Source organism: Centruroides sculpturatus, unplaced genomic scaffold (assembly GCF_000671375.1).
Source record: "Centruroides sculpturatus isolate CEXI.00-Female unplaced genomic scaffold, Cexi_2.0 scaffold341, whole genome shotgun sequence".
In the NCBI taxonomy this organism is placed as follows: Eukaryota; Metazoa; Arthropoda; class Arachnida; order Scorpiones; family Buthidae; genus Centruroides; species Centruroides sculpturatus.
Genome location: NW_019384623.1, coordinates 579,073 through 601,751, shown reverse-complemented (window position 1 = coordinate 601,751; position 22,679 = coordinate 579,073). Strand labels below are relative to the sequence as shown.

The 22,679-nt window shown below is 30.9% G+C and overlaps 2 protein-coding genes across 2 annotated transcripts in view; both read left to right on the top strand.

Annotated features, from left to right (window-relative positions):
• LOC111625551 (EGF-like repeat and discoidin I-like domain-containing protein 3) overlaps positions 1–18,202 on the top strand; it is a 26,557-nt gene extending 8,355 nt beyond the window's left edge. Inside the window, exons 2-6 of the mRNA XM_023368713.1 lie at positions 457–611; positions 6,047–6,193; positions 6,269–6,416; positions 13,837–13,893; positions 17,952–18,202. Of these exons, the coding sequence (XP_023224481.1) occupies positions 471–611; positions 6,047–6,193; positions 6,269–6,416; positions 13,837–13,893; positions 17,952–18,202 (744 nt within the window). The 5' untranslated portion in view covers positions 457–470. The remainder of the gene's footprint in view (positions 1–456; positions 612–6,046; positions 6,194–6,268; positions 6,417–13,836; positions 13,894–17,951) is intronic.
• A 1,296-nt stretch (positions 18,203–19,498) lies between these two features.
• Positions 19,499–22,679, top strand: part of LOC111625550 (hemocytin-like) — a 53,730-nt gene continuing 50,549 nt past the window's right edge. The window contains exon 1 of the mRNA XM_023368712.1: positions 19,499–19,660. Coding sequence (XP_023224480.1) covers positions 19,499–19,660 — 162 coding nt within the window. The remainder of the gene's footprint in view (positions 19,661–22,679) is intronic.

Sequence of the window (22,679 nt, the reverse complement as noted above, 5' to 3'; positions counted from 1 at the left end):
ACAACCCACAAAAATCTAGATGACACTTAGTCATCGGGATGCTCAGGGATGCCAAAAAGCGTCCACTCAACACACGAGCACACAAGAGAATAATTCCCATAGCAACGTCACGTAAATCGGGTTGCATATATCACGAGTTCGTGAATTGTTTAAGATTGATCACTTCTTAGACGAAAAGTGGCTTATTGGCGAATAATAATAATAATAATAATAAAGGGATAATTGCGAGTAAAGAAATAAAATATGAATAATTATATCCAATTTTCTCATCCGTGCGTACCACATGACTCTTCATTGACATCCTACGTGCTAGCTGATAAATCTTGTTGCATGACAGGTGACATATAAATAAAACTGGATTCAAATCCAGAGTTTGGATCATACCAGAGTGAGTACATATTCGTAGTTACTCGGCCATTCCCCGATATTTTTATTTATTTATTATTTTTTTAATAGAATGTCTTGAACCAATGGGTTTAGAAAATGGATTATTAAATAATGCTCAGTTGTCATCTTCATCATTTCATGATTGGAACCATGGTGCAGAAGATGCTCGAATTGGTCAAAACAGTTGGGTTGCTGGAAAGTTAGATGATAACCAATATTTACAAGTAAGCTTAAACATTAACCTGAAACTTTTTAATGAAAAAAATAAAATAAAAAGAAAAAAACAATACCCAGTAACTTTTACATCTTTAAATAACATAGAAAGATAAAGCTAGAGTTATAAATAAGAAAAGTATTCTAATATTAAAAAAAATGATATTATGAATTTATGCTTAGTATTTACAATATTATCTCTACCATTTGTCACTCAATATTTTCTATTCATTATAATAATGTTTCATTATAATTAAAGTATAAACTTAAAAAATCTTAAAGAATTTATAATATTATTAAAAGTAAATTTCAAATAAATATTTATAAAACATTTAATACAGGATGTACAGTACATTTAATAGAAAACTGGAAAAATGTCATTAAATGTTGGGAGGAAGAGCAATAGCATAGTAATACAGAACCAGTAACAGAACTTTAACTGAACTTTCAAACGTTTTTGACCTTTGCCAAGGTCTGCCTCAGGTTTTTAATTAAACTGACTTCCAATCTGGAATGTTAGAACAATAATGTTCGAAAAATCGAAAAAATTTTTTAAATTTCCGAATATGTCAAATACATACAGCTGATTGACTTTGCTCAAATTTTTCATACAGGTACTTCCACGCATGTGCCACTGTATCACAGTCCTTAAAGTTAATATAGTTGCTATTCAGGTTGGCTTTATATATTTCCAAAGCCTCCAGGCTAAGGTCTGTTTGAAAGGCCTGCCTAATTAATCTGGTGTTCTGGAGATCTGCATGTACTTCTGGGTCAGAGGCATACCACTGCCTTATCTATGTATGCCGGAAGCATATGCAGACCTCCAGAACACCAGATTAATTAAGCAAGCCTTTCAAACAGACCATATTCATAGCCTGGAGGCTTTGGAAATATATAAAGCCAACTTGAATAGCAACTATATTAACTTTTAAGGACTGTGATACAGTGGCACATGTGTGGAAGTACCTGTATGAAAGATTTGAGCAAAGTCAATCGTATGGATTTTGTCATATTCAAAAATTTAAAATTGATTTTTCGAACATCATTGTTCTAACATTCCAGTTTGGAAGTCAGTTTAATTAAAAACCTGAGGTAGGCCTTGGTGAAGGCTGAAAATGCTAAGAAGTTGCATTAAAGTTCTGTTACTGGTTAAAAAGGTTTTGTTTGTATTTAATTACTCCAGTAATTTGAGAAGGAGATAGTTATAATAGCATAATAATTTTGACATATAAAACTTCCAAGTCAGAGACAACACTAACTGTGACTGGCAATACTATTAATGCATGAGAACATAAGACAATAGATCTATAAAATGGTGGCAACTCTTCAGCAGTACACAAAGCAAGAATGATGTAGTGTTATCAAAGTTTTGACAAAAATAAATCAACATCCATTGGCACATGCAGAAACAGTAAGGATGAGTTGCACATGGGTATATGAGTAGAGTTCTAAGGTTCCAAAAACAGCCACAGTTTTGTGAAAGATTCTCTACAGTTAGGACCAGCAAATGCCATGGAGAAACTTTCACAGAATTAATCTCAAGATCTTTTAATTGAATTACATAATGACAACCATATGGTGAGCTAACAGGCAAAGTTGTATTCCATAGTCTTGTATAGTTCTAAAGTTATTACTTATCAAAGTGTGGCTTTTGTTTTGTGCAATCAAGCTTTTATTTTGATATCACTATGTTTAATGCATTTCTGCCCTTAGCAGAGTCAAGAAAAATTCAAAACAATATATTTCAATAGAAGGAAAAATGCTTTTCCTAATGCAGTAAACAAAATGTAATTTAAGAGACCCTACATGGCAATATTTTCTTCTGAATATTGGTAAAAACTGAGTCTCAAAATTTTTTTTGCATGTTTTAGTGGGCATATTTGTAAAACTATAACAGCTATATGCTTAAAATTTTACACAAATAATTATTTTCTTACACAGTTTTAAAATCCAAAGTTTGGCTGTAAAAGAATTTTACAGGCAAACTTTGAAATTGAAATATGGCTTCAATTTCATGAGAATGAATTTTACTTGAACTTTGGTGAACATTTGTGAATAGAGTACATTTCTTTAGAAGTTTTTGTTAACACATCTAGATTGTCCACTTGAAACTCTCTTGTGCTACCAAGTTTCATAATGTAATTGCTCTTATTCAAAAGTCCATTGGACATCAAAGTTGGTTGTTTAATCACTGCATATGCAGAAGTGGCATGAGGTATTTTTTTTGGCATATATCTCAGAAACCATGCAATGTATGGAACTAATATTTTGCATTGTGTAGTTTAAGGTCCTTATCTACCTTTGTGCCAAATTTCATTGAAATCTGAGGGGATCAAGCTGGAGATCTTGATCACTTGACATGGAATGACTCATTGTCTTCATTGTCTTCTACAGTTTTATCTTTATTTACTCAATTTTCTGGTACTGAGATAGATTGACAGGCAGCTGAATCAACTGTCTTTTATCTGTCTTATTCCAGCATTGTAGAAAAGTGTGAAATTTATAACAAAGCAATACAATACATGTGTAAACAGCATGCATTTCAGCAGTGATTATAAGACCTACAGTATCCACAATAATGTGGCGTTTTCTACCTTTTATTTTTTTGCCAGGGTCGTATCCTCTAGACCCCCTTTTTGAGAGGTTTTGACTGATTGGCTATCAATTATTCCTATTGATAGAGTTTCATTGTTACCAATTATCCTTCTCACTTTTTTTACTAGAAAGTCGTGAATTTCTTGCAATATTTCACTTTTTTTTAAGCGTGAATTGTAGCTATATATGGTTTTCCGTGGCGGAAAATCATTGGGTAATTGTCTCCATTGAAAGCCTGTTTTCATCACATAGTGGATTGTGTTAATAATTGTTCTAATATTATGTTTTGTTTGTCTTCCAGTCCTTTTAGGTTTAAAATACAGCTAGGACTTTCTAACCTACCTGGTAATTTCTCTTTAGTCTTTTCATCATCTTTACTGCCTTCATATTTACCTACTTTTGCTTATCTCTATTGTATAGAAAAGATGATTCTTTCCTATCTAACACTGGCATTTCACTTTAATCTGCCCACACTTGAGGATGGTTCATTAACTGAGTTGAAAAAACAGTAGCATTTTGATAACCGTATCCATTCTTAAAGATATACTTACTTCACGGGAAATGATTATTTTACATATGAATATTTTTAAAATGGTGAAAAATATTGAACAATTACCTGAAATAAACTGAAAGTTCTGATGTTCTTAAAAAATAGACAACAATGATGTAAGAAATTTCATAATTATTTTAATATTTTTTGAAGATTACAAAAAACCTACAGGTTTGGACTGAATATGATGTTTATAAAATTTTTAATACAGATAGGTTTGTTACTATTTGCCAATATCATTAATAATTAATGAATATATATTATTTAAATTTTGATGGCTTAGTATCAATTCATTGGGTTTTGGGAAGTTGATATTTATTTTGATGTGTGAAAAATGTCTGCTTAGAATGGGATTGGAATCCATAATTCTACCTAAAGTGCAAATATATTCTGTTATGATTGACTTCAAACTATCAGTATTTGATTAAATTACTTATTATTTAATCATAATCATGAGATGACATTTTACCAATATATAATACCAATATAATTTTTAGATCACATTTTTGTACTGTTTTAATTTGAAGTTCTTTAATGACTTTTGGAAATTATTTAATAAAATATCTCCATTGTTATTGTGAAACAATTTTAATCCTATCATTCTTTGTGCATTCCATTCCATTATATTGAGAATATTTTAGTTACTTTATGCAACTTTTTTGCACCATTTGCCTAACAGTTTATAAAAATTAAGTTAAAATTAAATTATAAATCTTATTTAAAGTTATTCTATAATTTATATTTTTATAGGAATAAATCTTATCTTAAATTTGTTAGAAACTATGAAATGACATAATACTATTATGTATATCAGTAAAACTATATAAGAAATAACAGAATATATTTAATTATATTTAATATACATGTAACTCACAAAAATTTTTAAATACATCTATCTTACTATTAATTGATTTTTTAATTTTGTTGTTCAGTATGGAGGCTAGAATAATATTATATGGTGTTAATATTTTTTGGATGTTTTCAAAAATTATTGGGATATAATCAAATTTTCTATAAATTTCTTATAAAGTTTTGTATATAGTGTAATTTCTTATATAGTTTTACCAATGTACATAACAAAATATGGACTGAAGAAGGGCTGGAACCTGAAATGCATATCCATTCTAAATTGTAAAAAATAAATCTATTGATACTTTTTCCATCAAAAGGAGTGTTCCTGTATGATTTGTTCTCAATAGCAACTTTATGCTAAGTTCTGAAGAACATACAATTTAATTTTGTGTATTTATTTAAAATTATCATTAACATATTTTTATTTTACTCAAAAACATAATGCTTTATAAGGAAATGGATTTTATCATATTATTTACTTGAAATTATTAAGGATATTATTAGATACCATATATTTCCATAGATAAGACAAGGTATAAATTTTCATCATTGAATAAATATGCATGTTTGATGAAAATTCTAAAAACTGGTAGTTTATTCCTATGGGATTGTGTGAGTTAGCAGGAATATACTGTTCAGGAAACAAATTGCTGGCTTTCTATTTATACTGGTGTGAACATGTCAATTTTTAAACGTAATGTCAATGTCTTTATAGTTGCTTTCCTGCTCTAGTTTTATCACATATCTGTCCTATAAGACAACCCCCAAACAACCTATCAACAGCCTATGAATGTAGTTTAGATCAACAATCATCATCTGGATAATAATACTGTATAGCATATATGGAATTATGTCCTATTTGTAATTTTTCGAATGAACAAATTTTATTTTCTTGCATCTGGCAGCATTGCCTTGCTATTGTTACAAACATTTGCACTGATTCAGGCATTCGAGTAATGACCTTGCCTATTCACAAAAATGTCTTATGAGCTGTTCTATTTTGTGGACATACCCTACTCTTTACTAGTAAATAATTACGGTTTTTCCGTTTTTTTATAATAATTTTAATTTATATAAATTTCAATCTAATTTTTTTTGTATCTGTTCTATAAGACGACTCCAGATTTTGAGGGCCTTTTTTTAAGATTCAACTATCGTTTTATTGACAGAAATATACAGTTATCATATAGTATATTCATGATAGTATTTGTATCAGTAAACATTTAGAAAATAAAAAATTATTCTCTTGTTAATCAATAATTTTTTTTTGAAAATTTTTTGTTTTATATAACAATATTCATAAGGTTACTGGAGATGAAAACTTTCATCTCCAAATTAAAATGGTTAAAAGGATTTGAAATGTATTTCACTCTAATATAGGTAGAAACACTTCATTTTAATTAAATAAATACATTGCATTTACTTAGTTTAAATCTTAATATTTCTTAGATCAATTTCTTAGAACCAAGAAATATATCAGCAGTTGTTACTCAAGGACGAGAAGACATTGAACAATGGGTAACTGCTTATTCAGTATCTTACAGTAATGATGGAACGAATTGGAATTCAATATTAGATGAAAAAGGAAATCCACAGGTATATTTTAATGTAATTTTAATCAAAAGTAAATATGAATTTTTAATTAAAAGAAGATAATCAATATTTAATTAGATTTTTCCAGGAAATTTTGATAGTGTTACTAAAACAACTGCTTATCTGCCTCAAATGCTTCGAGCCCAATACATAAGAATAATACCAAAAAGATGGAATAACTGGATAAGTTTAAAGCTTGAGATTTTAGGTTGCTTTCATCCTTATTGTAAGTTTAACATATTTTTAATATGATTTTGTTCATTTCATTTGAAATCTTATGCAAACTTGTTAAAATTAATATTTTGATTGTTGAGTATTAGTTTTTTAGCAAAAATTAATAGTTTTAAATATATGTTTTAATCACTTTTGCTTTATTGAATATGACTGATATATTTTTAATAAATTATAACTTTCAGACCTAAAAATATTATGTTTATAACTTACTTTAGTACTAGCTCATTCAGTAAAACATAAGTTTTTATAATAATATATCATTAATATAATTAGTTTTGTTGTTACAAAGAAATTAGTCTTTGTTGTTATATGGAAAATTAGAAATAAAATAATATAACTTAAATAATTTCTNTTAATCAAAAGTAAATATGAATTTTTAATTAAAAGAAGATAATCAATATTTAATTAGATTTTTCCAGGAAATTTTGATAGTGTTACTAAAACAACTGCTTATCTGCCTCAAATGCTTCGAGCCCAATACATAAGAATAATACCAAAAAGATGGAATAACTGGATAAGTTTAAAGCTTGAGATTTTAGGTTGCTTTCATCCTTATTGTAAGTTTAACATATTTTTAATATGATTTTGTTCATTTCATTTGAAATCTTATGCAAACTTGTTAAAATTAATATTTTGATTGTTGAGTATTAGTTTTTTAGCAAAAATTAATAGTTTTAAATATATGTTTTAATCACTTATGCTTTATTGAATATGACTGATATATTTTTAATAAATTATAACTTTCAGACCTAAAAATATTATGTTTATAACTTACTTTAGTACTAGCTCATTTAGTAAAACATAAGTTTTTATAATAATATATCATTAATATAATTAGTTTTGTTGTTACAAAGAAATTAGTCTTTGTTGTTATATGGAAAATTAGAAATAAAATAATATAACTTAAATAATTTCTTTTATTGACTTTATTTATTATATCTTCAGAAGTAAAATGTAAGTTGGACATAATGATTACACCACTGATGAACTGAGAGCTAATTGCTATCAGTTCATCAGAGGTGTTAAAAAATATCAGAAAAAATTATTTGTTCTCTATACCTTCAGTTTTGCCTATTGAAATCAATAGGTTTCAATTTCAGCTATGAATGATTCTAATATAGAGCAACTTGATTGTTCTAGTAATTATGATTTTATATTTTATCTGCAATGAATTATACAACCTTTTAATATCTAACACAGATTATATTTTTCAAACTAACATTTTTGAGTTACTTTATATCTCTTCATCAGGTTTAAACTTAAATCAAATGAAGGAATGCTGGTGTTTGAAAATGTTTTAACTGTAGGGCATTCTAATCAATTTAAAAGAATGCATACAACATAACAGACAAACAACAAAAAATAAAATAAAATAAAAACTTGAATACATTGCAAAGTGTCTATATTGACAAAATGACAACAGACATATATTAACATAAAAATGAAATGTTCTATCTCATAGTAAACAAGAAAATATTAAACAAACCAAAACTACAAATGTATAATACATGCCATACAATATGATTACATTAAATAGAGTGTAATAAACATTTAAAAAAACTTATGGGCAGTAGAAACAGATGATGAATCCCTCTGAAGCATTCACTGTGTGGCCTTGTAATGTTTCAAGTACTTTAGTGAATTTCACCAGTTTTGTCTCTCTAATCAGTCTTATAATTCTGGCTTACTTCCATTGCACTGCATTACCATCCCTTGAAGCAAAGGCCATTAGTGCTATTGTAGCTCTCTTAGTGCATATACCATATTTATGCTTTTTTAGACTTGTTCCAAGCAGTCAATAAGTTGTGTGAATGCTAAATCAGTTGTGTCTGGCCAGAATCTATCATGATAGACACTGACTTATGGTGTTCTTGTAGGGTGCATCATTTTGTAATAAGTTATAGATAGAGGAGTTTATATTGCAGATCATACAAACTTTTCTTTTATTTGGTAGCATGCTGGTAAATGCCATGCTGTGCATATTTTTATTATATTTCACATTATAGAACATGACTATTGTGTGTATTCTATGCCTTGGTATTGAATGCTTGCTGATATTATTGTTGATAAGTTTACCTGGATAACTATGCTCTTTGGCAATATAATTGATATATTTTATCCATTTTAATTAATCCTTAATACTTAAGCAGTTTGAATAAATATGCTTGTTTGATGAGAATTCTAAAGACTGATAGTTTATTCCTATGGGATTGTATGAGTTAGCAGGAATATACTGTTCAGGAAACAAAATGCTGGCTTTCTATTTATACTGGTGTGAACATGTCAATTTTTAAACGTAATGTCAATGTCTTTATAGTTGCTTTCCTGCTCTAGTTTTAATAAAATACTCAAAAGTAATAAAAATTTTAACATTTGTCTATCAGTTATTAAGGCTCTTTGTCAATCTTAAGCATCCACACCCATGGCTTCAAGTCATTTCCTTCTTTTCGTTTGTTTATAGCAGGATGACAATTTGTGGCTATTAGTAAGTTAGCTTCTCTGCTACTCTTAAGAAACTATTTCTCAACATTGTAAGTGTAATTTTTGCATCTTTTAATTTTTCTTCTGCATTTGTTATTAACTTTTCAAAAAAACTTACTCAAACACCAATACCAGTCCAATATTATAACAAGGTTTACTAATATGAATGTTTTAGTCTGTTTAAAACTGACATCTTCAGATAAATTACAAGGAACATAGAATACAGAATAGAACATCATCAAACAAGTTCAAAAATGGAAAGCTTCCAGACATTAGAAGCTTGCACATGACCAGTAGTACAATAGCACAGTTATTAGAAAAATGTCAACTCATAATGGTGTAAGGAACCAAGTCCGAATGTTATTTTTATTTACTTTATTTTGCTTATTATTCTATTTTTTTTTGGGGCTTATGTTTTGTTAGGACGAAGGTTTCCTCACCATTCACCTTAGTAACTTAAAAATAGAAGAAAAACCAACTCACCGACGAAAGAAAAGCGCCGTAGAAAAACTCGCGCACACTTGCGCTTCCCAAGCGGAAAAAGTAAGTCCGCACCGAGAAAAAGGGGGGGGAAGACCCCACAACCCAGTTAGGAATCGCTAAACCTTAAAATAATAAAGCATCCCGATAATTGTTAAAAAGAATAATGTAAAAGGTTAGCGAAGTATTGTCGGAAAATAATCTGCCAGATAAACAAGAAAAATTTAATGTTACAGATAAGTATGTAAATGAGGAGAGTGAGCTCATTCAGAATTGTGACGTCACCTCACACTATAAAGCCTCTAACTCAAGTGAAAACGAACGAGGTGAATTCCTGATAGCAACGAGCTTATAGCAGTGAACGAGAGAGAGGTGTCCGATAGGATTTTGAAGTTATTCGATTTGTGGATCGACGATTATAGAAAGTCTTGAGAGTTTGAGGAAATAGGTTCCTAGTATATTGAGGTGACGATTAGGATCTTTAATTTATAAGAATTATTGTTTATAAGTTAATTCTTTGATTTTGTCGAATTCCAAAGGGGAATAGAATTAAGTTAGAAATAGATTGATTTGAGTTTGTCGGATTGATTCTTGTTGAATTTCATTGAATAAATTATTGTTTGATTTTTACTAAATACTGTATAGAGTTTATTAATAGAAGTTTAATTAAATATTTGATTTTGTTATTGACAAACTTTGTCATTATTTAATTCGGTGCACGCTTAAAGTCCAGGCCTGGCACACTAACGCGAATACGCGTAAAGTACCCGTTAGGGAATGGCTATTTCCGGCACACAGTAGTGTCGATAATCGTTGGAAAGTCGGAAAAATAATATAGTACTTTACAATATAAAATGTAAAATTATAATATTTTTTAACAAGGATAAGGTGTAAATATTATAAAAGTGATATAGATTAAAAGCATGAACTATGAAAGCTCAAACTATATCCTCCATGCTGTTGAGAGGGAATCAGAGTCTTTAAAATTAACCAGCTTCCAGTTCTTGCTTGCTTTGTATATTTCTAAAGATGCTAAATACTTTAGTGCAGAGGGTCTGTTGTACAATATGGCAATTGTGCTCAATCAAATTTGATGCATACATTATTATAAAGATAGTAAACACAAATATGTCATCATCTGCAAAGGCCATGAGCATCGTGTTGGAAATTTTTTGGATGCTGTATTCATGCTCTTTGATTCTGATGTGAGATCCCTAAGGTATGTCCAATTTTGGGGTCAACGACACGGACTGTGTATAATCCAGGTGAGAAAGGTTCTTCCACAGGCAATCAAGAATTTTAAACAATAGATGCTCAAAACATAGAGATCAAAAAATAGAATAAGATATATAAATAAGATAAAGTGGATCTTTAAATAACAACTTCCATCCAAATATTGTCCAGAGATGCCTCAAGTTGCAACAAGGAATAAATGTACCATCTAAGGTTGATAAATTGTCTTCCTTAGGGCATAAATAGCTATGCAATGTGTTTGTTGTTTGATTGAGAGATAAATTTAATTGGCACATTTTGCTATTTAGATTGTTTCTACATATATTATTGGTGTAAAGATTGGAAAGATTTATGAACTGATATTTGCAATTATATATTAATGTAATAAAATGTGTGTATTTATAGACATTTTACTCGGTTCATAATATATAGGTAACTATTCAGTTATCTCTCAAAAATTCAAAAATACTTTATTTGTTTTAAATATAATTTTATATTTAAAAACTTAACTGTTTTTTGTTTAAATCTAAACTATCCAGTGCTCAACAAATTTTTCAATGCAATAGAACATCTAAAAATTTGTTTAATACTGAAGATAGACTAAATTTAGACTAAAAACATTTTATTTTTTAAATTATAGTTTTAATTAATGTTAAAGTGGCAATTTTGTTCATATACTTGTTACATTATGATGCTAAGTTTTATTGAATTTTATAATTTCAAACAATGTTGTTGTTTATCTGTGAAAGTATTTTAAACAGTTTTATAAAAATACTAGTAACAGATATTATTAGGAATGTTAAATTTATTAACCAAATTTATTTAATCTTTTAAATAAATAATTAATTATTTATTTAAAAGATTAAAAGCTGTATATGTAGCATTAATATTATATCTTTTTCAGTTTTTAAAATATCAAAAACAATTAGTATTAAATAAAAACCTAATTCACTGTATCTCCAACATATACTTTTCATCAATAAGTACCCACAGCACAAATTAAACTAGAGGGGTTGAAGAGACACTGTATGCAGTAGTACTGTACATACCATGGAATACCATTAACACAGAAAAAAAAAATTTATTTGTTTGAAGTTCAAAATGTTGTCTTTAAAAGCATTTATGATATTGAAAATATGGTTTATTGGACCGTCTCCAGTACAATTGTTGTGCATATGTTAATAAAAAATCCTTGTTAATTATTCAAATATTTCTCATTTTTGAGTTGGCCTTCCTTTGGGTACTTCTGGATTTGCCACTGTGAATGTGGCATAATATTGGAGATATTTGTAGCATTCAAATTTATTTTTTATTTACATGTTTGTTTGTTTTGTTAAGTTACAGCAATGCAACACTTGGGCAACCTGCCTGGGGATACCTTCTAGGAGGTCATTTTAAGGATAACTGGCCCCTATGCAAGTGTTACAGATGTGGAGAAAACCCAGAAAACTCCATGTGGCCAGCCCATCCTGGCAAGATGCAAACCCACGACTGAACTCTCAGTGTTCAGTGAATGGAACTGCTTGGCCACTGGTGGGCCCCCACATAATATTTGTGATATCAAATCTCAAATGCTTTCTAATATTCAAATATTTAATTATTGACAGATAGTTTTTGCTTATCTGTAAAATAATGTATTTTAATTATTTTAATGCTACTAGATAAATTATTATTTGGTTTTGGGAAGTTTATACAATTTTCGCTTCAAATGTCAGAATGTTTTCTTTTGAAAGACTTTTAAATGATTATCAAAGAAGAAATAATAGATAAGATAGTTTGAAGAATTACATATGTGTAAGCTTGATTACAGAAAGATATGTAAGGCAATTGCTTTAGGGCTCCAGCACTCTGAGGGACAAATTACAAAAAAGAAGTTACAAATAATTTGTCAAAAGTAGTCATTGTCATCTGCAAATTAGTTACCATAGCCTTTGTCTTGCATGCTATAAATATATGAAGGTAATAATTTATATGTCTGTAAAATAGCAGTCTTGTTAAATGGGTAATATAAACATGAATTAAGGCTTACTAATAAATATGTATACATTTTATTCACATAATATGTTAACTTACATTACAGTTTTGCTCTTCTAATTACATCTTTTCAGAAGCTGCACTGTGTACTTCCAAAGGCCTAGTTTTTTTTTACCTCTAACAAGAAAAATAAAACTTTTTTTAAGAATTATGAAAAAACATTTGAATAAATGTAGTAATTATTTTTCACTGTTTTTATATTACTTTTCTAAAATGAATTACTAGAATTTTATCTTTTTGAGAGATAGAATTTGAGGATCACAGTTTGAAAAACCATCAAGTAGGCAATTTTGCTTTTGTGATCATTGACAAGGAAGGGGTGGTAATATTGCTAGCATTCATTCTGGTTTAGTATTGCAAAATGATTGATAACAATTGTGGCTATGCCTGGCAGTGAAAATAAGACACAATGAGTGACTAACTCATTGTGTTTTGTATGCAAGAATGTAATAAAACACAATGTTCAGTTGAAAATAAAATTTTTGCAGTTCAAATGTCACAATGTCTGTATTTGAGCACTATTACAAAATGAATAAAGTTACTTGCAATGACTTTAATTTAATAAACCCTTCATCTTCTGCAGATCTGCTGGGGACAGACCAGCAGACTCCCATTTTAGGACCCACCACTGGAGTTTGTCTTGGGCCCTACAACACTTAAATCGGACTTAAATCAGAAAAAATATATATAAACACTCACTTACTATGCCAAATATAGTATATGAGAGGAAAATGTACTGACTTTTGGTGTTAAATTTATTTACTTGAGTAATTAAATATATAAAAGTTTTAAAATGTTATCTTCAAATAACGACATGACATTTCGAAATGTCAAAAGTACTTACGTGTATGCAAATGTGAATTTTCTTTATTACAGTAAAACTGTTTAGATTTTAATAGGTACATGTATAATAATTTTCTTAAATGATATATTAGCAAAATGTTTAAAAAGTGATTTTGTTAACAGCAATAGTTATACTATTGCTGTTAACAAAATCACAGAATTAACATTATTTATATGTTTATAATTTGAAAACAGTAAATTATATTGTAAGTATAAAAATATGAATTTTTATTTTGGTTATTTTATTCTAGACAATTTTCTTAATAAAATTTTAAAATTAGAATATAGAAAATATAATAATAATTTTTGATGACATAATAGTATAAATTTTTGTTTTCTAGTAAGTGTAATGCCAACAACAATTGGAGAATCTGTGCTTTCTAATAAAGTGACAACTGGTAAATTATAATCTGTTCTTATGCATTTTATAATTTAACTATAATTTACAATTGTTTGTTTATAAGTAATTTCAGTGTTACACAATAATTCATTACACATATTTTCAAATATAGAAATGCAAAATATTTTCTCTAAAATTTATTATTTGACTTTCATTGAGTTTCTTTCTAAACTTACCATCCTGATCATCTGTAAAAACATTTCTTTCCTTATAATTGCTATTGAACTGTTTATTTTCTGTATTGTTCTCTTAAGGAGTTTCATGGACAGATCTTTTGTATAGTGTAGAGGAAGTCTTGTAAATGATAGAGTGATGACTTCAGGCATTGCATTCTTTTTATTTCAGATTTTTTACAGTATTCTCAAAAAAGAATGGATACTCAGATTATGTTTGGAGACTAAGGTCTCCAAACATATACAACAATTCTTTGCTCAAAAGATCCCAGCTAGAACATATATCTAAGGTTCAATGTATTAAAGTTATGAAGACTTTGGGCTTTGAAGTATTAATACTTTGAACAATATAAATTTTATTTTCACTTATTATTTTTTTTATGTTAAATACTATTTTATATTCAATGCAAGATATACATTTTATCTGCAGAACATTTGTTTTCATTTGATTCCAATTACCATAGTAACACTTTTCTTTGTTGTATTCCATTTAGAATGTTCTTTTAGCTTCTTGATAAAAAGCACTGAGTTCAGCGTTAATACGAATTTTTCTTATATCGCAAGTACTTTTGANAGTCGACGTTTTAGAAAAATCGGGAATATACGCAGTGCAACTGGAAAATCCAATAACGGGGACAATTGAGAAGTATATAGGGGCAACGACAAGAATGCTCGCTTGCCGTATCGCAGAACATCAGGAGGATATAAACAAAGGAAGACAGACCACAGAGCTCGCCAGAAAAGTTCTACAGCAGGGCTATAACCCATTATGGTCAAAAACAGCGTTGCTCAGGAGCTGTAACAACAGAAGAATTACATTTATTTGGGAAACGCTCCTTACAATGACCACAGACACATGCAATGTCCCCACACTCGACTTGCCCGAAATATGGGTCACTTTATACCAGCGTTTAAACAGCAAAAAGCGCCAAGAGTCACATAATTAGTGCGATCGCTCCTCAACGCATGCGCTGCTAGTCGTGTGGATTTAAGATATTTTGAACGCCCGAAAAAGCTTGTTGCACGTGCCCAACGGAATTACCGAACGTTGTAATTTAGAAATTAAAAAGAAAAATTTTCCGTTTTCTACTTGGAACACTCTGCACGTTCTAATTTTCAAATTTGTTCTTTTTTGCCTGAGGACGACGATATAATACTCGTCAAAAGTACTTGCGATATAAGAAAAATTCGTATTAACGCTGAACTCAGTGCTTTTTATCAAGAAGCTATACAATTTTGGCGTGAGTTTTATTTATCTATTTCTATAGAATGTTCTTGTGTCTGAAGATGTGCAGTCAGTTTAAAAGTACTTATACATATATTATTTGGCTTGTTTTAACTGAATTAAAATGTAACTACCCTTTACTAACCTTTAATCTTTTTGCAGTCTATTTTATTAATGTAATCTAACATTTTCAATCAACGACTTGATGAATTTATTGACACTTGGCAAATAATTTCATTATCAACTTTTAATCCATATAGATACGCATTTCGGGCTAAAGTCCTATTAAATGGCTATCCACAACAAATAATAAATAACTGGGAAAGTAAAATCAACAATAAAAGGCTGAAAAATAAACAGAGTAAGATATATATCCTTCCCTTACATTCATGGTTTCTTTGAACAGATAAATAAAAGTTTCGATAAAATAAATATAAAACTAGCTCCAACTTAAAAGAACTTGCAAAAAAGAATCCGGAAGGCTAAGCCTGGCATAAATAAACAACCAGATAAAAACAATACTACTGAAGTCATTTATAAAATACCTTGCACATGCAAACCATCAAAAGCATACATTGGAGAAACAAAACAAAAATTAGAAACAGGATTAAAAGAACACATCGCGGATTTGAAATATAATAGAATCAACTCTGTTTTTACGAACATCGTACAACTCATAACTGCAAAATAGATAAGAATGACATTATAATAGTACACAGGGAAAAAAATTGGTACAAAAGAAAATTTAAGGAAAGCTATGAAATTATTACAGATAAAAATAACATTAACAAGAATCTAAGCATTGAAATTCATAAAAATTGGTTACAACTATTAAAAATAGAATGTTTATACAGTCGCAGGCGAGGCTGTGTGTGGCACTCTGGGAGTGAGATGTTGCACGTTGCGAGGCATGTGGGTGAGGTCATCAAGTTAGCAGGGAAGGGAAGGGGAGAGGGAAGATGTAGTGCGGAAGGTGTCTGACAGACGTACACAAGATACAACCTATCTATATAACAGACTGAAGAGGGGAGAAAGCCTGAAACACATATCTATATGGATTAAAAGTTGATGATGAAATTATTTGCCAAGTATCAATAAATTCACCAAGTCGTAACAATGAACCAAACAAAACAAGAAGAAGAAGACATGGTTTCGACAAATAAATAAAACAAGATTTTCAATTAAATTAGATTATGTTAATAAAATAGACTGCATGTTAAAGGTTAGTAAAGGATAGTTATTTTTTAGTAAGTGCAGTTTGAGAAGAGTGAATTAAAACGTTTTTTTTTTCATCAAAATTAAAATCATTTATATTTTAAATATTGTGAATATTTTAAGATGCATATGTCATAGATATATCTACAATATTCAAAATATTTACAATGGTAAAATCAATAATTATATAGAATGAGGCAAGAAATAAATTATGTGTGGAAAATGGATAATATAGTTATTGTTCTTGTAGTCTTCTGTTTCATAGATGTTATACCATATACACTACATAAAATTCTAGAAACATTATATTTTAAGAAATACATCAAAGCACTATTAAATGTGTGGCTGTCCGCCATTTTGTATATGTGTATATGTGGCTGTCCGCCATTTTGTACAAATAGCTATAGTATTTATATTTAGAATTCCTTTGTTCTTTCCTTTCCTTCTTCTTCTTTCCACTAATAACTATTTCCGGTCACCCGACAGAAGCAGGAACTTCGTGGGGCCTGATTGGTGGTTTTGCCAACAAGGACAGGGAGGGGTCTTGCCCATGGGGTTGGTAAGAGTAGACAAAGGGGTGAGAAGAAAGGACAGTTTGGTTTTGGACACCGAGAGAAGAGGTGTTGGACGAATCGTGGGTATCGTTCGTCAGAACTCGTCAACAAAGAAAAAGGCCGAGAGGACCAAGTGAAAAGGAGTCCAGAAAAGGACCAGGGACTTGTCCGATGAGAGCCTAGTCTATACTTTAATCCCAGTGAAGATTACCATACGAGAAATGGTGTACAATCCGATGTCGACTGATAAAATCCCCATAGCCATCGACCAGCCCGATCAGAACCCCTGTGCTAACTACCGGTAGACTTCTTCTCCTTCTTTCTTCCTTTTTCTCTTATTAGTGTAGTATTAGGTTAAGTTAGTTATAAGTTAGTTATAAGTTAGTATTTAGAATACGATCACGCGAGAATAACTCCCTGTGAGAACCTGAACGAGAGCAGAGACCGATTGTATAGATCTATGTATTTTGTCTCTGATGGGCATCAGTATTTTGGTTGTTAATTCTGGTTGTAATAAACTGTTCGTTTATTGGAATTTGTTGGAATACTTTGTCTTGTACATTCCAAACTCTCACAAATGCAACATATTACAGAGTCAAAAACTTTTTAAAACAGATACACATGGCATGCAGTTTTTAGTAACTAAGTCTTGATTTTAATCAAACTTAAAAATTGATACTAGTAACAGTCAATTATCATATTTACATCATAACAACAACAACAACAATAATAATAATTGCTGTTGATAATGAAATGTTTTACAATGATTTTTTATAAAATTGAGACTTAATTTAAATGCACGTGTAAAAAATATTAATTATGTCAAGAATTATTTTATCCTAAAATAAATAGATGAACAGAAGTTTAATTTTAAATTGTCTTGTTTTAGTTGAACCTTATTCAACATGCAGAGAACCAATGGGTTTAAGAGACAAACTCTTACCAGATCATTTGCTATATGTATCATCAGCAGTTGTAAACAGTGGTGCATCACGTTTGCGACTAAATACCATTACAGAAAATGGAAAAACTGGTGGTTGGGTTCCAGGCATGGAAGATGAGCATCCTTATGCACAAATTGATTTTGTTAAACCTTCTACTTTAACTGGTATTATAACCCAAGGTAAAGTAATAATTTAAAATTAGTTGTAAATTAGTTATTNCTTTTCTGGCGAGCTCTGTGGTCTGTCTTCCTTTGTTTATATCATCCTGATGTTCTGCGATACGGCAAGCGAGCATTCTTGTCGTTGCCCCTATATACTTCTCAATTGTCCCCGTTACTGGATTTTCCAGTTGCACTGCGTATATTCCCGATTTTTCTAAAATGTCAACTTTATCCCGATCATTGCATATACTCCTGTGTAAGCTGGGTAGGGGAGTTAAAGGAAGAGTAAAGCTGTATCGCCGGAAAATACGGCTAATAAGTATGGACGGTGCTCCTAGGTACGGCAGCGCTGATTGTACTCTAGACATTTCTTTTTTGCTATGTAGTGTGGTAAACAGAAAAAAGGAATCTTTTACCCTACGTAGTACATGCGTAAATTTGGCACTTGTGAATCCAGCGTGATGTACTGCTGTTCTTACGATTTCCAATTCGACTTTTACTAGAGCTTGAGATGAAGGAAGTAGCATCGCTCTTCTGATGAGAGCCGCTATGACGGCATTGACATACCATGATGGTTGAAATGCATCAGCTGGAATGATATAGGAGACTATGTTGGACTTATGATGCACTGTAAATTGCGGCCCTTCCAGTGACTTTTGTATCCGCATATCCAAAAATGTTATAAATTGATCCTGCTCCTTTTCCCATGTGAAATTGATGGTGGAATGGATGCTGAAAGTTGCTGCATAAATTGGATAAACTCCTCTTCTGAATTTTCCCATATTAGTAGAATGTCATCTACATAGCGCAAATATAGTGATGGATAGCACATAGCAAGTGGAGCTTGGAAAGTTTTTTGTTCCACGTCCCTCATAATGATCTCGGCTAATACTGCTGAGAGGGGAGAGCCCATGGGAACTCCTTGCTTCTGTAAATAGATTTTCTGGTTGAAGCAGAAATAGTTGTTTTCAGTGATGAAGATCAACGCTTCACGAATGTCTAGCACTTGTTGAACCGTAAAAGTCACAAGTGCCAAATTTACGCATGTACTACGTAGGGTAAAAGATTCCCTTTTTCCGTTTACCACACTACATAGCAAAAAAGAAATGTCTAGAGTACAATCAGCGCTGCCGTACCTAGGAGCACTGTCCATACTTATTAGCCGTATTTTCCGGCGATACAGCTTTACTCTTCCTTTAACTCCCCTACCCAGCCTACACAGGAGTATATGCAATAATCGGGATAAAGTTGACATTTTAGAAAAATCGGGAATATATGCAGTGCAACTGGAAAATCCAGTAACGGGGACAATTGAGAAGTATATAGGGGCAATGACAAGAATGCTCGCTTGCCGTATCGCAGAACATCANGTTTATTTGTTAACATTTATGCTTACATTGACAATCGACAGTCCTTCACTAGGTTCTTCTTGTCAAAGATGCGGAGAGGCGAGAACTTCGGCATCTGTCTGGCCCCAGGGAGGACGAGATGAGGTCGCTGAGCAAGGCAGACGATTGGAAGAAGGAAGCAACGGAGTCCAAAGTTCTTGGCGACGACACACCACAATATAAGTCACAACCTTTCATGGAATACAAAGGAGAGCTTCTCTCTGACCTTGAATTTCGGATTTTTATAGTTTTTTCTCCCACTATTTGGACTTCTGATTGGCCCCTCGTCCCCTTCCTCGCTTCTCGATTGGTCTCTCTTTTGTTTTGGGGAAAACCGAGACCAACTTGGGTCACGGAAAAGGTCTGATTCCAGGTCTGACCCGACAAGAACAATTGACAGAAAGGTCTGACGCCTTTCTGTCAATTGTTCTTGGGGATTGTTAACAAAATTGCAAGACTCGCACTCATAATTTAGCTCCATTACTCGCGGTTTTTGTCATCTGGGTACTCTTATGATTATATGCAATGGTTTATCTCTCTTAAATCTTTCTCTCTTTTCCAAAATTGTTTTCCTAGATTGATTGTTTATGATCACTTGGGTCAAAGTTCTACCTGTATGATCACTTGTGTCTGACTTATAACTTATCATTTTGACATTGACAGTTCACTTAACATGTGTTGGAGTCATCCGGGACTCGTTTACATTTTGTGCTGCGTTGTTTAAATCACGGGATTTTCCTCTCCTTCTCATATTTAATCTATCATTGTTATTTAATCATAAGAATATCGCGATTTACATGATTTTGGATCTTGGTTGGGTCCTCACACAATCTGCAAATTTATTCATATGCAATAGATAAACAGAGGGAATAAAATTCCAAAAATACAGAATTATGATTGCTCATGCCAGTTTTTTACAAGATGACTATACTTTGCAATACTGAATAATATGTGTATGTGAAAAACACAATCCAGTTTAATGTTGTTGTGTATAGAGGAATACACAAAACACACATCTCATTTTCTCTCTGCTCCAATTTACCTACATGTGTTATTCTAAGAGTTTGTATCACACTGTTCTACTGAATTTGTATACTTTTGTTGATGAAATTACTTAATACAGCATACCAAACATGAGCAAACATCCTGATGATAGGAATCTAAGTTGTGATTGAAAAAGAAAAGCTGTAAGTATTGAGATAAAGCTTGAAATACTTGTAGTGCTAGGCACGTGTATTATTTTTTATATTTTTTATATTCTGCGTGTTGTCACACCTTTGTTCGGGTTCTTTGTTTGTTCTTTTCAAAGTTTTGTATCGCGCGCCACCTTATGGTGGATTTTGTCGGTGCTTTGATTGGCCCATTTGGTGACCACGTGGAGGTGAAGGGAGGAGCTTATAGGAAGTTATAAAAAGAGCGACCTGAGAGGAAGGAAGAGAGTTTGGCTTGCTTCTGTGTGATTTCTGGACGGCGGAAGGGAAGACGAGGGACCAAACGGACAAAGGAGGTCAGGACTCGATCCGGATATAGACNCTAAGAGTTTGTATCACAGTGTTCTACTGAATTTGTATACTTTTGTTGATGAAATTACTTAATACAGCATACCAAACATGAGCAAACATCCTGATGATAGGAATCTAAGTTGTGATTGAAAAAGAAAAGCTGTAAGTATTGAGATAAAGCTTGAAATACTGTACTAAAGCATTTGAAAAGACTGCACAAGTTTTGAGTGTTTGAGATATTATTTGAGATAAACTATAATATTTAAGATTATTTCAATACATACTTTTATAACAATTAATTCTTACATTGAAAATTTTAATCTTATAGAATAAACAGAGCACCTTGTAACTCCAGCAATAAATTTAATAAATCAAAACGTTTTCAATCTAATATATCATAGACTTACCTCAGTGAAGTAAAAATAAAATAAAATGAATAAACTTATGTATATTGAATGCAACAGGATAATTTAAAAGTTAAAAAGTGTTCTAAAGAAAGTGCTTGCATAGAAATTAAAATTAACTAATTAATTAAACATACAAATAAACAAAATGATATGAAAGTGATAAAAATAGAAATTAATATAAACAAAAACAATTATAAGATGACCAAGTCCCAAATTACATTTTATAAATGGACTTCCATGCCATAGGCAAGGTGTCAGCATCCCTATGATTGATACAAAATAGTTTTTGGTGTGCTTTAAAACTTTCTAACGTTTCTAGGAACTTAATAGTATTAGGGTTTCTAAGTCTAATGATTCTGGCCTCTTCCCATTTTATCCTTACATCTCGTTTGGCAGCATAAGAATGATGTTGAGATGCTTTTCAACAGTGTATTTATGCTCTGTAATTCTATGTGCTAAAATACATCTGATAGCTCCCACATACAGTAGATTCATGTCAAAATGCTGGTCCTCAATTGGAATCATGTGAACACCTATTGTCATTGATTTTATGGCTCAAGAAACTGGTTTTCAATTTTTTTCTAATGATAATCCATATGGTCTCCTTTTAAAATTAGAACAAAAGGCTGACACTTCAGTACACTTTTTTGACATATCCTTCATCTTTAATGATGGCAGAATTCTCACTAATGTTTACTGCAATCCCACATACTAACCTGTTTTTATACTGCACAATTCCTACAATCCGCTATCCAAAAAACTCTCAGTGTTCAGGTACTTAATATGATGAGCCTACACCCATTGTTCTAATATTGTTGACACATACATTGAACTGAATTATATTGAATTGCTAAATAATATGTATTTTCTATGTGAGGTCTGAAACCTCCTCACTTGTTTATGTTTTTGTCTTTCCTTTTCAATCTTAGAAAACACTTGTAAAATTAATGTATTTATCAAGCTAGAGATGGGAGAGAGATGTTATGGGGAGAGATTAAGCTGGGATGTGATCAATGAAAACATTGCGATTCATAAAACTGGCAATTTCCAGTTTGAATATACAAAAGAAAGACAAGGGAAGCATTCTTTACATGACAATTAGGTAACCAGTCTAGATGTACTGACTTTCAAGAGATGAAACACCTCCCTTCCCTGATAGAAGGAGAACATATGGATTATTGTTGAGTTTGTTTAAAAAAAAATATATATATATAT